Source organism: Rattus rattus, chromosome 3 (genome assembly GCF_011064425.1).
Source record: "Rattus rattus isolate New Zealand chromosome 3, Rrattus_CSIRO_v1, whole genome shotgun sequence".
Classification (NCBI taxonomy): Eukaryota; Metazoa; Chordata; class Mammalia; order Rodentia; family Muridae; genus Rattus; species Rattus rattus.
Genome location: NC_046156.1, coordinates 214,552,061 through 214,566,442, shown reverse-complemented (window position 1 = coordinate 214,566,442; position 14,382 = coordinate 214,552,061). Strand labels below are relative to the sequence as shown.

The following is a 14,382-nucleotide window of genomic DNA, read 5'->3' as shown; positions in this document are numbered from 1 at the left end:
GGACATCATTATTCTTCACTGTTTGATTTCAGCTTCTAGCATCCATGACTCAGGGGAATGCTTCTTTACATCTCTGTTTTTAAAACCATGATAACAGACTGAGTCTTAACAAGTCTTTTCTGGCTCTGATCACAGGTGGGTAAAAGTCCTGTACTCGTCAGAATTAGACATTGTGATTAGACTCTGTTCCCTCTCATGACCCATTTTAACCTCATATCTCAAGGTGTGGATTCTAATTTGACTCGTAGACATCTTTTCCCCTATTAGGTACCATATTTATGGTTTCAGGATACCAAGATGTAGCCTTAGCTATTATTCTACCTATCATACCACTATGATCTATGTACAGCCTCCAGAACAGTCACTTATGAATCACTGGTAATTCTACAATGTTTAACTTAACTTCATATCTGTGCACTAAATATTTAAGATTAAATATTTAAGAAATAAAAGTACGTAATTTTTATATTTTAGGCAGAGTCTCACTACTAGTCCTGGCTGGCCTGGAATTCACAATGTAAAGAACTCAGAGATCTGTTTACATGCCTATTGGGTGCTGGAATTAAAAGTATGTAGCACCATGCCCAGCAAGTTCTTCAACATTTCTCTACTTTGGTTTTGGGAATGCTACCATTTAGCTACTACTTTTTAGTTCTATCCCAACTCTCTAGTCAAATTTCTATCTACACTCCAGGCTTAACTCATACACAGCCAATTATCCAGTGTCCTTCCTTCACATACAAATTTAGATACAGTATTTCCCTTTTCTAACTCCTAGCCCCAGTTTATTGTATTTATGCCTATAAGAACTGCTTGGTTAGCTCAGTAGTTTCCAAGTTTTCCACAATAAGACTTTGTTTTACGCATCAAGTATTTATGGAACACCTAAGTATTCCAGGTATTTTATTTGGTACAAATATTCGTGTAAACGGAATTGTGGCCTTGAGGACAGTCGGTCTAGCAGCTTGGTGATCGAAGTAAGCTTCAAGAGGCTTGGTGGGGAGTGGAGATAGGATGCACATACAAGGTTTACAGCACTAGAAAGTGAAGAGCAGAAGCAAACAAATACATTGCAAGTCGCACAGAAGAAAAGGATGGTTTAGGTAGTCTCACTGTACATGACCTAACAAAACAACAAAATGAAAAGACTAATCCAGTCTGCCTTAAAATCACTTGGGAAAGCTGTACGGGGAAGAATGCTTAGCTTGGTCGTTACTGAACTAAGATTGGAGAACACCACCTTTAGATTTAAGTTTCTCGGGTGTACCAGCCACCCAGAATTGTACATCTTTTTGTAGACCTGGTTCCTCCATCACTGCTCCGTCTGAGCAGGCTGCTTGTGCTGTGCCTTCTTCCCCTTCCTTCTGTCGACGCTGTGCGCGCGTGCTCGGAACTCCAGCACCATGTCACCCGTAGAGCCTAGCCTTGCCTGCCTGAACCCCGCGTGGTGACTTAACAGGCGCGCAAGGGATTCAGGAAAGCATCTGGCCAATCCAAGGGGTCAGACAGACAGCCGGGCCGGAATGTGTACTTGACTGACATGAATGCTGACCAATGAAAACAGAAGACAATCGACGCTTCCGCCCCAATGGGCCGGCTGTTGGCAATTTCGGCCAATCGCACCCAGAAACTTCTGTCAGGTGGGTGGTCCCCGAGGCCGTGGAGGTTGGTGGCTGTTGAGCGGTTCTCGTGGTAAAGTCCTTGAGCGGAACACCTCTGTCGGAAGAGAAAATGAGTTTAGCTCTGAGGTCGGTAACGAGGAGGCCGCGCCTCCCTTCCCCTGAGGGGCCAGGGAGGGCGTGGAAGGGAGGCCGAGTCGGGAGCGGATGAGGAGTGCCGAGCATCAGACCTCGGCGGTCCCCGCCTCCCACATCGCCGCTCCCCGATGAAGTCTCGCGAGGTTTCCCTCACGCATCTGCGGGTTTCGGGCCTGGCCGCCTGCTTCCTCCGGAAAGTCACAGGAGAGCTCGCCTTTCTGCCCGGGTCCCCTGGCACGCTGTGCTTTGGGCGTCCTGGGTGGATCTCGTTTCCGTGACACCCTCCAGTCACTTCCGGACATCCCTCCACCCCCCATTGGCTCCTCACCCTGTCCATCTACACTTAAAGGCGCCCCCGGACCGCGCTTTACCCTGGGCTAAGCAGGGTGACTCAGTAGCCTGGGGTGGGTGTGTGGCGAGTGTGTGTGTGTGTGTGTGTGTGTGTGTGTGTGTGGGTCAGCTGGGGTCACGTGAGAAAGATTCCTGGCTGCCACCGTCACCCGCTCAGCACTCATCTCCCACGTCTGGTCCACCCGGAGGGCGTTCCTGACGAGACGCTGTCACAGTCAGCCGAGTTTTAAGATTTTGAGGTTTTAAAGCTTCCATCTTTTAAAACGTGCTGATACACGTGTTGTGTCGTATCCTCGTTTAAACATTTGGACTGCTTTTTGCATTGGCAGCTCTTAAGGCAGACATTTTCAGATCCAAGTGCCCTTTTTAGATTTCCTTTAAACTTCAGAGTTTTTAAATGAAGACGTTTAACCTATCGTTTACATGTTAAGTGAGAGTTAAAACACTTGTAAACATCACATCGTGGACTTTTAAGCACGAGTATTAGATGCTGCGATTCTGGGCGCCTAGTATTTGCATGTTTAGGCCCTTTAATAGTTTGCCTGGCTAATATCAGTGGAATAAACCACAAAGCACTGTTAGAAATGTATAATCGAAAAACATTTTGGACTTAGAATGCTAAAGTAATCTTTTAAGTTTTATGGATGATTTTTGTAGTAATTGTGAGTTGGTTGTCATTTGTGAATTTCACTTTCGTATGTTTTTTTTTTTTGGTTATTTTTATGTTCTTGGTAGATGACAGGAATAATATGTATGATGCTTTCAACTTTGATTAGGATTTCGGTTATAAAAGTACATTTGGACTACAGGACGTTAACTTAGGCTCAGTTTCTTTATGTGCCAGACTACTCTGTTGAAATTTAGAAAATGATTCTTTGTCCTAAGTTGGGTTAAAGTAGACTAAAGGCATTTTTCTGTGTCCTAGAGGTGAGCTTGTAGTAGACAAAACAAAAAGGAAAAAACGAAGAGAACTCTCTGAAGAACAGAAGCAAGAAATTAAAGATGCTTTTGAACTGTTTGATACCGACAAAGACCAAGCCATAGATTATCATGAATTAAAGGTAACAGGGTATTTAAGATCCATTTTTGTTTAACTCAATTGCGTTTGTGCCTGTTGCTTTAAAGTCTACTTTAGAAGCTTGTTTCAGAACTGTGAGGCTGTTTGTAGTGCCCACCCACAGGAGCTACAAGAAAACGGAGTAAAAATGGAGTATGGCTTCTAGAACCTTGTATTTAAGTGTAAGAGTGCATCTTGATGGGAAGTCTAACTTTTCCATTCACCCAGTAAAGGGACAGTTCTTAGCATGTTCTTCCTACAGTTGTTTTCTTCTGTGTGATGATACAGCTCAGATTTTTAACAAAACAAAATTTTTTGGCATATGCATGTGCCCCTTCCAGCCTGTACATCCCCTTGTGTATCATGTGGTGGGCAGAATAGGGCCTTGTGTATCTTCCATCACTCTACTCCAGTGCCTTGAGATAGGCTATTTCCCTGAGTTGGAAGTTCAGCACTTGAGGGTGAACTCTGGGGATCGCTGCTGTCTCCACAACTGTGCCTGTCTTTACATGAGTGATGGGGATTTGAACTCTGGTCCTCAAGATTTTAGGGCGAGAACTCTTACTGACAGTTTTGAAATGGAGAGATCATTGACTTTGCTCAGACATTTGAGATTGACTTTTAATTTTTAAGATAATACTAGCACACTCTTAGAGTACACTCTTCTCTGTTACAAAGGATATAAATTGTCTGATGCCTAATGTTGCTACGTGCGGAAGGAAAATGTCCCACCTAAGGCTTTAATTACTAGTAAAGAGGGAAGGGGAAATTGGTTATGAACACATTTCTCACGTTCAGCCTAGTAAGAAGGATCACATTTTGATCTCTTTAAGTACCCTTAAAAGTTCATTTAGTAGTTTTAAATTGGGCAACATTGTAGGGGTGGAATCTATGTAGTGAGATGATAGACTATTTAAAAGTAATAATAGACTTGAAGCTTTGGCCTCAGTCTTGAGGTCCTCCTTCAGCTCGTTCCCTCTCCCACTGTTCTCTTGCTGCTGCTCCCCTCCTAGCATGAGTTCTTCCTGTCCAGTGTCTTAGCTATTCGTTGTCATTGACCATCACAGATGGGGACTTTGTCTCATAGCTGGAGCGTCCTCATTTCTGACTTGTCTTTTACACCACCATTAATTCCTGTTGTTCTTGAATCCTTTGACCATGTTCCTTGCTCATAAGCTGTTCCTGGCTGCCCCCTGCACGTTCCTGACTGCCCCCTGCACGCTAAGTAAAGCTTCCTCCGCTCAGTGCCCTTTGAATGCTACTGTCCCCACTACCCACTTGTCCTTAGTTAGGAATTTCTTCTGCCCAGAGCCTCCTGGTCCAGACGGGGACACCTTCGTCCCAGTCGTCGTCTCCACGTCCTTTCTTTCCTCTATTCAGTAAGGGACCACGGACTTAGAAGACCTCACTGACTACTAACCCAGCTTTCCTTTCCTGGGATTAGCAGCGGTTTTCTGTGTAAACTCAGTCATCTGAAACTAATTGCACCGCAGAGCTAATTATACCTGCTCCGCTGGGAATGCCGACTGCTTGCTTGTTTGCTGAGAAAGGATCTTTATATGTATCCCATGCTGGTCTCAGATGTATGACAGTCCTGTTTCAGTCTCTTGAGTGATCAGATTATACAGTTCCACTATGTCACCCACGGATGCCTGAGACTTTTATGCTTTTTATTGCTTTTATGCGCCAAGAGCATAACTGTGACATGTCTCTATATCCCTTATTTGAATGTTATTTGTATTAGTTTAAAATTTTTTACTATATGAAAATAACTACATGATGCACAGACCCTGTCTCCAAACAAACACATAGCGTTTATGTTAAAGGAGAGAAAATAGTGCTTTCTTTGTTTCAGAATTCAGAAGTTGGAAATATATTTGTATGTGTTATGTAACAAATTATTATCTTTGTATTTAATGCTTTGTTTTATGTATTTTTTGTAAACTCTTTAATTAGTTGGTCATATAAAATAGCAAAATGTCAATGAAAATAATTTCTATTTAATTTCAAAATGAAAAACCAATATGGTGTCATATTCTTAACTTAGAGATTAAAAATACAGAATAATTGTGCTTTAGAAATCTATTGTCATCTTTTTAAGATGGAAAACTTTTTGATAAATCAACGATGCTTCTTTTGTAAGGAGTGCTTTACAATTTGTTTTTCCTTTTTAATCCAAAAGGTGGCAATGAGAGCCTTGGGTTTTGATGTGAAAAAGGCGGATGTATTGAAGATTCTTAAAGATTATGACAGAGAAGCCACAGGCAAGATCACATTTGAAGATTTTAATGAAGTTGGTATGTACTTAAGTCGTCTTTATACCCAGTACTTGTTGGAAAATTATGAGGTTTTTTTTTTATGTTTTCAAAGAGAAAAAATATTTCCAGCTCTACTGTGAGAATTAGTTTTGACTTGATGATTTCTTTAACAAAGAATTATTGTCAGTTTTTTGGGGGTTTATTAAAATTATGTCACTAAAGGGTGACCAAAATTGTTTTGTCAGTGCAATAGATAGCTTAATATCCTGACGTTTAGGAATATCTGCGAAGACTGCCGTGCTTTGTGACTCTTGTTGGTACAGTGCAGAAGAGGGAAGTAGGACTTTGTGTCTTGGTGGGAGACGGGGGCATGAAGTCCATCTTGTTAGGTGGACAGTTTGTTAGGCTCTGTACTCCCGGTAACCTTGATCTCAGTGAGAGTGCGCGTTGTAAAGCTGAGGTGCTGGCCAGGCTGTCGTGAGGGATGTCTCGGCAGGATCGAAGCAGGAGAAGCTCAGAAATGCCACCTGAAGGTGGTGGGAGCTTATTGTGATTGAGTCTTGGGTAGTAATTCTTATCGAGTTACTCAGGCTATATATACAGCTAAGGAGTTTTCAGTAGAACATTTTGGAAGGCTAGGAGTCGGCTACTGTAACTTAAAGCCAATGATACCATTTAGGGGTCATAATCTAAACATGTCATATAGTTATTTTTATATATTAAAAAAATTAAAACTAATACAATTATACATGCACCTAAAACTGCACATTTAAATATTAAAGAAGTAATGTAGGGAAGAAAAAGAAAGGGTAATAAGAAGACAGAGGGACTCCCCGCCACCCCGCAATTTCTCCCTTGTTAGGAAACTCCTACCTAAAGTACAGGAGACAGCAGTTCAAGGACAAATCTTTAGGGAGTAGTGTGCCTTTTTCAAAGGCAGACTGTCCCCACCCAGTCTGTAGGATTGTTTCCTTGAGGAGAGCAAGAGCACCTTTCTCCTCACAGTGTGGGTGGTCCTCAGGTCAATCACAGTACCCAGGTCATTTAACATAGGGCGTTTAGAGAAGCAAGGTGTCTGGACGTAGTGGAAATGATGCTCTCATGACAAAGCTAAAATGAAGGCACATTAAGCACCACAGTGGAGTGTTAGCACAGGCTACCCTGGACCCACATTCCAGGCTTCAGATCTTGGTTCTGACTCTGACTGTGAAACTTTGTTAGTTTACTTGTCTGTGACTCATTTCCATGTATGAAATGGAGAACAGTGTACTGTGCTGTAGGTTTCTGGGAGGTAAGTGGGTGATTAGCATGTGAAATTTTAAAGACTGTAGTGGATAGTAAGAGCTACTAAATGTTGGTATTCTGATTAAGAATAATCCCAGCACTCAGGGTGAAGAAGTAACCCATTCTCTGTAAGTTTGAGGTCAGGCTACTCTGCATAAGGAACCCTAGGCCAGACAGGGCTATGAGACACTGTCTCCAAGCAAAACACATAGAGTTTGTGTCAGTGGAGAGAAAATAGTGCTTTCTTTGTTTCAGAACTCAGAAGTTGGAAATATATTTGTATTGTTGGGACATTAAAGCATTCTGTTCTATAATCCTATTGTTTTATTTTCTGTTTTTCATTTTGAAGGCTGCTTTAAGCATTATTCATAGTTTTGTGAAACCTATTTTTCATAAGTACAATTTTAAGAACTGTAGTGTTTACTATTGTACTACTTAGGAACAGACTTTCATATTACCTAAACCTTAGCATTATGGACGATGTGTTGTTGCCTAAGGACCCTGTCCCACAGATATCTCCATATCGGGATCTCCCAGTTATGGGAAAAAAGGGATTACAGTACATTTAGTGCAGTGGAAGGTAGAATCATTTGTCTGAGGCTAATGAGTAGCAGGTGTTTCAGGATTTTCTGCTTTTAAGGTAAGGTCAATAGAAGTGAAATGTTTTTACTTCATATGTTCCTGGCTTGTACTTCTTATCTCAAAGGAAATATTACAGTGTTTTCATTTTGATTATTTATCCAACACTGAAATTTTTGCATTTGGCAGGAGGAATGGGAGTTAAAATTACCAAGAAAGTGCATTGAGGAGCTTAGGATTTCAGGGTAGGTGACATTTTGATTCTGTGTGAGAGACACTGTTATCTGGTGTCACGTTGTGGACGCTGCTTCTCCGCTACCATGTGGTAGTTTAGACTGTGAGCTTAGGACTCCGAAAGCCTAATATGTTTCCTATCAGACCTTTTATAGGAAATATTTATTAAGTCTTCACCCAGGGAATTTAAGTTTTTGCCAAGGGGATTTTTTTTAAACTTAAATCTTTAGGGATTGAAGATTTCCAAGAAGATTGTAGGAGTAGCTGAGATGCAGTCCAGGCGTAGACGGTGACAAAGCAGAGTGGCACTAGGTGTTCAGCACCGGGAGAGGCTTCAGCTCATGCAGTCCCTTCTATGAGGGATCATCAGTGCACTGCACAGGCAGCCTCAGTCAGACTGATCATTTTACCTAGTGAAGTAAGATGGGACTTCAGTCAGTGGAGTTTAAGGAACGGGAGACTGTGTTTTACAATGGTAGCTGATGAGAAGATTGAAGATGAGCTGAAGGGGATTTTGGAGGCAGAAAGTTCTAGACTTTATGGTCAAGGTTGTTGGTGTGAAAGAAAGACGCTCTATTTGAGAGTAAGGCAAGATAGTGCCTTCAGAACTGTAGTGTGCAATACTTGGATAATTAAGGGACATTTATGGTGTTGAGGGCGATGCTACTGTTTGAGAGTCAATGATGCAGGTACCTTTCCTTCAGTGGAGGTATAAGAGGCTGTGAATCCCATATGCCGCTATAGGAAGACTTGAAAGTCCAACATTTTTGAGTTTGAAATAAGTATTATATGTTCGGTTAAAAACTTTCTAACATCTTTTTTGAATATTTATTTATTTATGTATTTTTTTAATGTAGAAGTGCTCTGTTTACATGTATACCCACATGCCAGAAGAGAGTCAGATCCCTTTATATAGATCTCTTTTTAGATGATTGCGAGCCACCATGTGGTTGCTAAGAATTGAACTCAAGACCTCTGGAAGAGCAGCCAGTGTTCTTAACCACTGAGTCATCTCTCCACCCTTAACATTATCTTTCATGATTTTGATTTGTTTTAGAATTTGATATTTCCTTACGTGATTTTTATAAGGTCTAAAATTTTTGACAGTGTAGTTAAATTGTGTACCTTTGTAATTGGTTTTAGTGTGCTTTATGTCATTACAATGTAAAAATCAAAACAACAGAAAGTAGTTGCATGGACAGAAGTTTGGAACTTTGTGAAGCAGGTAATGACTTAGCTATGTGTGTATTAATTGCCTTAAAGTCTCCTATTAGATTATAGGTGTGGGCCACCATGCCTGGTTTATTTCCATTGGAAAAAGATGTCTTACAAAGAAGTTGTACTTGTCAGAGAGAAATGGAAGGGGATGGTGTAGAGGAGAGTCACCATGAAATACGTCATGTAGGGTGATGCTTCTGCTGCTCAGAGTTATGGCAGTTAGAAGTCCTAAGAAAAGTGCATCGTGTCAGAGACTATCTATCGATAGGCGACTTTACCGACAAATGTGTCTGACAGACTGATAGAGTGTGTCAGTGGGATAGTGTGTGGACATGTTGGCCTCCTATGTGCTGCGGCTTTAAGTGCATTAGTGTTTTAGCCATCTGCCTTCCTGGTTTACCTGTCATGTATGTTACTTAATCGATGAAGAAAATTTCATAACAGTTTTTTTCCTTGTCCTGTTTTCTTGTTGGGACTGAATTCAAAATAAGTTGAGTGTGTGCCATAGAGTTAAGTGTGGTGTTTTATTTTGGTGTTATGGCTGTAGGTATGCCAATTCCTGTTACTGAATATTTATGAGCTTTGATTTGCATACTTATAGTAATAGACTTCAATTAGTTTTTTGGAAACTTTCTTTGGATAAATTAATGGCGAAAGATAATTTTGGATACATGTGTATTTGATGTAGCATTAGCTTGACTAGGTGCTTTCTCAGCCAAGTGGGATGAAGGAGCAGGAGACAGGCAGCAACTGGTACGGGACTTTGTTTTTTCACTTGAGATTCAATAAATATCCTAGCACTTTCCATCTACAGGCAGTTGAAATTTTCAGATGAATCTGTAGATCCCAATAAAACCAAGTTACTTTTAATGATAGAATGATAAATGCCTTTTCTTGTAGTAGAATAACATATGGCATTACTTCATAAATGTTTACTTAGATATTTTGAGAATTCTGTCAAGCAGCCTAAAATTTTATACTATAGACATTAGGCATTAGTTTTTATTATGACTTGATTAAAGGCCTATGCTATTAAAATATATAAACTTAGTATATTGATATGTGCCCTTATTTTTTATATATTAAAATTTAGTTACTGACATCTTTAATGACTCAGATCTATTTAACTTGTTTTATTTTGCTGAAATATGATTTAGACCTGGTTCCAGAGGGGATTTAACCCCTATTCACTGTTGCTGAAACCAGTGTGTTTTGGATCTTGAAAGTGCTGATAACGTTTGCATTTACTAACATGTCTTATGGCTGTATTGGCACTGACTTCTGTTAATTTCACAGGCTTAGTTGGATACAATAGAGGAAGAATTAGGGTCTTAAACTAAGCTAAGAGCTTTCACATGGCCAGGGCAAATTGTTCACTTAAACTTAGTGACCTGAGAGAGGTGGTATATTGTTTTTGTGGACTTAATTATTTTATGTGGTATATTTACATATATACCATATATATGAGTGTTTCGCTCATGTGTGTTTGCACTTGAAGGGCGTAGGTCAGAAGAGGGTATTTTGGGCCCCTGGGACTGGAGTTATAGACTGTCATGGTTTGCCAAGTGCTTGGTGGGAATTGAACTTAGATCCTCTGTAAGAACAAGTGTTCCTAACTGCTGAGCCATCTCTCATCCTCAGTTTAATTCTTAACAATAGTAATAGTGGGGTTGGGGATTTAGCTCAGTGGTAGAGCGCTTGCCTAGGAAGCGCAAGGCCCTGGATTCGGTCCCCAGCTCCGAAAAAAAGAACAACAACAACAACAAAAAAACAATAGTAGTAAATATAGTGTGTATATATATATGTTGTCCCATTTTTGGCCTTTGTACAGTATAATTTAACTTACATTTATAATACGGACATTAAATGGTTAACATGTAAAATGTGGACTTAGAATTCAGGTTTATTTCTGAGTTTTAGTGATCTACCATGACGTTTAATTATTAGACTGAGTGTTGACAGACTCCTGGGTGTTGCTCTCAATGAATAGCTGATTTTTACATGAATGTCCTCTTTTAACTCTAGTGACAGACTGGATACTAGAAAGAGATCCACACGAGGAGATCCTGAAAGCATTTAAACTATTTGATGATGATGATTCAGGAAAGATAAGCTTGAGAAACTTGCGCCGTGTTGCCCGAGAGCTGGGTGAGAATATGAGCGATGAGGAGCTCCGGGCCATGATCGAGGAGTTTGATAAGGACGGCGATGGGGAGAGTAAGTTCACCTTACTTTTCTGAAGTCTTGAGTTTTGTGACGCCAGTGAGTTCTCCCCACTCCACTCTTTCTTTCCCTTTCAGTTTTAAAGATGAAACTCATGATACCTTAAAAGTTATTTCGAGTTTGACCTTGTACTTCAGATCCTTTCATCCCAGCCTCCTGAATGGTGAGAGTCCTGCTGGATGCCAGCGCTGTAAGCGTCATTTATACTGAAGCAGATCCTGTATGAGCTGTAATGTGAAATAGCACACATACTTCTCTGAAGAAGAAATTTCGCTATTTACTAAAAGTTTAGATTTCGGTGCTTTCTCCCTTAACCTGTTTACACTTCTGAACTATAACTAAATTCGTAGATTTTTCTTTCAACCACTTTTCATTTGTTTTTGTTTGTTTTTTTCTCTGCTGCTCTGTTTTGGGTCATGAGTTCTATTTAAAATGTCACAGTGTTCTTTCCTTGGCTGCCCTGTGTACGTCCTACCTGTCCTGCAGATACACGCTGGTGTCTCACAGCCTTCCCCGCGCCCTGGGGCTTAGGGGCCTCCACCTCTGTTTGCAGTCTGTCGATTCTATTCTTTTCCTAAATGTGGGTTCTAGCGCTGTCGTGTCCATGCTCAGACGGGAGAGCGGATCCTCACTACCTGCAGAGTAAGTCCACATATCGTGCCGAGCTTGCGTCATTCCTGCTGCGTCAGCTCTTGTGTATAGAACGTCTACACCCTGAGGACACTGGCTTTGCTGCTTTTTTCTTGTATGTTTTCTAGATGAAGCTACACTGCCTGTGGACTCTTGTCTACTTGAATTCTTGTTGGGAGATGAGCGTGTCATATCCTTATAAGCTCTTCACATGTGAGGTCACAATTCTCATTTCTCAGGTCTGGGAGTGGCTTAAGAGTTTGTAGGTTTGTATCCTGGTCTTCTGTGTCTCCTAGAGTACCTTGTAAATGTTTAAGACTGAGCAGGAGTTCATGGACGTCTGTCTGCTGCTGAACATCTCACTGGTTGTAACTCCTGCTTTACCTTCTAGGTGCGTGTTCTCCTCCTGTGCCTGTGATGGCGTTCCCTACCTCGCCTTCGCTTCCTAGCTCCTTTGAAATGGCATACTTATAATTTACAGTCCAAGTCTTGATTTGTTTATGTCTAAAATCTCCGCACTAATGATTTCTTCTGTAGTAGTGTTTCCCAATACTGTTTGATCCATGTTTATAAACTTTAGGTTTCATCCATTTGTTCTCTGTTTCAAACTGAACATAATTATTGCACCAGCTCTGGGTTTACTTTTATTAGATTAATTTTTTTTTTTTTTTCCCCGGAGCTGGGGACCAACCCAGGGCCTTGCGCTTCCTAGGCAAGCGCCTACCACTGAGCTAAATCCCCAACCCTATTAGATTAATTCTTGACATGTGCCTATGTGCCTTAACTAAGCATTTTCTGAGCCACTTGAGAGTAACTTATAGCATGGAAGTGACCTTATCCACTTACTAAGAACAGGACTCTCCAGTGTTTTAGCACCCAGTGCCTGAGAATGATCCTTTCTTTCATTCAGTTTGGAACAGTTTTATAGTGACATTTATTCACTTCTGTGTGATTCACATGTGTATGTGTTTCGATGCATTTCACAATACCTGTGTGGTGTTGGCCTTCATTCGACACCTGGGAATCAGAGTGTGGCTCAGTAAATCACTGTGTAGGATTTCCAGAGAAACAGTCTAACACACCTCTGGCACTTTACTTTTCAGACGAGGACGATGGGGTGCAGACTGGTATGGACAGAACTGCGACTAGAAGCTGGGTCACTGTTTTTCTGTGACAGATTTTGCCATAATAAGAATTGCCATTTATAGCTTGTGCCTTGCAGATTTACTAAGTCTGCTCGTCCATATTCTCACCTGGTTCGCAGAGGAAACTTTGTTTGCTGCACATTGCTATGTATGAGAGTATGTGTACTTCTTAAACATAACATTTAGGATTATTCAGTCCTGTTTATTATAGGCTGTTGTCTTAAACACATCTTATACACTCAAGTTCCTTGCAAAAGTTTATATATAGTTCTAGTAAAGTGCCAAGTCGTAAGCAGGAGTGATTATTTTCTGTATGTGTAGTTTTCTTGTTTTATAGTTGATGTGTAATAATCTGTGTTTTCTTAAATTATCTTTCTATTGATGTTTTTGAGCTTACATGGCCTGGCTTCAGTTTCTTTCTTTTTTTTTAAAACAAGCTTTCAAAATCAACAATTTGTTATTTTTTTCCTAGTTTCAAAATGTTGTCATTCTTTAGCATTGTGTTAGTTCACATGCATGGTATAGTCAGACTTACTTAGCAAGGGAAGCCTTACTAGATATATTAGTAATGATGATAAAGAGTGCTTGTTCAACTACTGTATTAGAACTGTCACTTCTTAAACTGTTTGTGACAAATATTATGTCTGAGGCTAGCTTTTATGGTAACAGATGTCATGTGTTGTTCCTACTTAATCTAATAGAATACTCATTTATTTATAATGCTTATCACATTTGTATATATATTTTTATTTTAGAAGTTCCTTTGAATAAAGTTATGTTTTGACTTGTAAGATTTTCCTATACTATAAAGTTTAATACATTGTAAAATGACGATTGTGTTTCTTGGGTTAAGAAGGTTTCTATGTCTCTAATGTTTATATTTTCTTTCTTGCCACAGTAAATCAAGAGGAATTCATTGCTATTATGACTGGTGACATATAAAGAATTACAAGACTGAACACCAAAATGTTGTGGTTACCATCTCTCTTCTCTTTGTGTGCCTGGAGTCCTGTTTAAGAAAACAAAACAAAACAATCCAACCTAGTTCTTTTTCTGAAAGGAACAAACCAAGCATCCTTTGTATGTATATTTCAATACTGTTAAGTTTATGTCATCAATGTAGTAGTTGACTTCACATTTATAATACATGTTTATATAAAGCTTTAAAACATCAAATCATGTGGTGTATATTATTTGGAGGCTTCTAAATTTATCATTAGCTAATTGCTTTTATTTTCATGCACAGTTTTTAGATATTCATTAATAAAATACTTATTTTATCCAATGGAAAAAAGATAGCATTTTCAGCAAATGGTGCTGGTTCAACTGGAGGTCAACATGTAGAAGAATGCAGATCGATCCATGCTTATCACCCTGTACAAAGCTTAAGTCCAAGTGGATCAAGGACCTCCACATCAAACCAGACACACTCAAACTAATAGAAGAAAAACTAGGGAAGCATCTGGAACACATGGGAACTGGAAAAAATTTCCTGAACAAAGCACCAATGGCTTACGCTCTAAGATCAAGAATCGACAAATGGGATCTCATAAAACTGCAAAGCTTCTGTAAGGCAAAGGACACTGTGGTTAGGACAAAACAACAACCAACAGATTGGGAAAAGATCTTTACCAATCCTACAACAG

The 14,382-nt window shown here is 40.0% G+C and overlaps 1 protein-coding gene across 2 annotated transcripts; it reads left to right on the top strand.

Moving 5' to 3' along the window:
* The first annotated feature begins 1,606 nt into the window (after positions 1 to 1,606).
* On the top strand, positions 1,607 to 14,017 carry Cetn3 (centrin 3). 2 transcript variants are annotated; one of them, XM_032899085.1, is made up of 5 exons: positions 1,607 to 1,748; positions 3,034 to 3,169; positions 5,348 to 5,462; positions 10,764 to 10,955; positions 11,720 to 11,807. In XM_032899085.1, exons 1-5 carry the CDS (start codon positions 1,732 to 1,734, stop codon positions 11,791 to 11,793), a joined length of 534 nt encoding a protein of 177 aa, XP_032754976.1. In that variant the 5' UTR covers positions 1,607 to 1,731; the 3' UTR covers positions 11,794 to 11,807. The 2 variants fall into 2 exon arrangements, with proteins under 2 accessions (XP_032754976.1, XP_032754977.1); XM_032899086.1 differs by lacking the exon at positions 11,720 to 11,807 and adding an exon at positions 13,635 to 14,017 and having other exon boundaries at positions 1,617 to 1,748.
* The last annotated feature ends 365 nt before the right edge of the window (positions 14,018 to 14,382 follow it).

Bases quoted from the DNA above. Each gene is read 5' to 3' on its own strand.
- Cetn3 (XM_032899085.1), top strand. The intron at 3,170-5,347 runs GTAACAGGGTAT...TTAATCCAAAAG, and splicing joins TAGATTATCATGAATTAAAG to GTGGCAATGAGAGCCTTGGG. The intron at 10,956-11,719 runs GTAAGTTCACCT...TATGTTTTCTAG, and splicing joins TAAGGACGGCGATGGGGAGA to ATGAAGCTACACTGCCTGTG.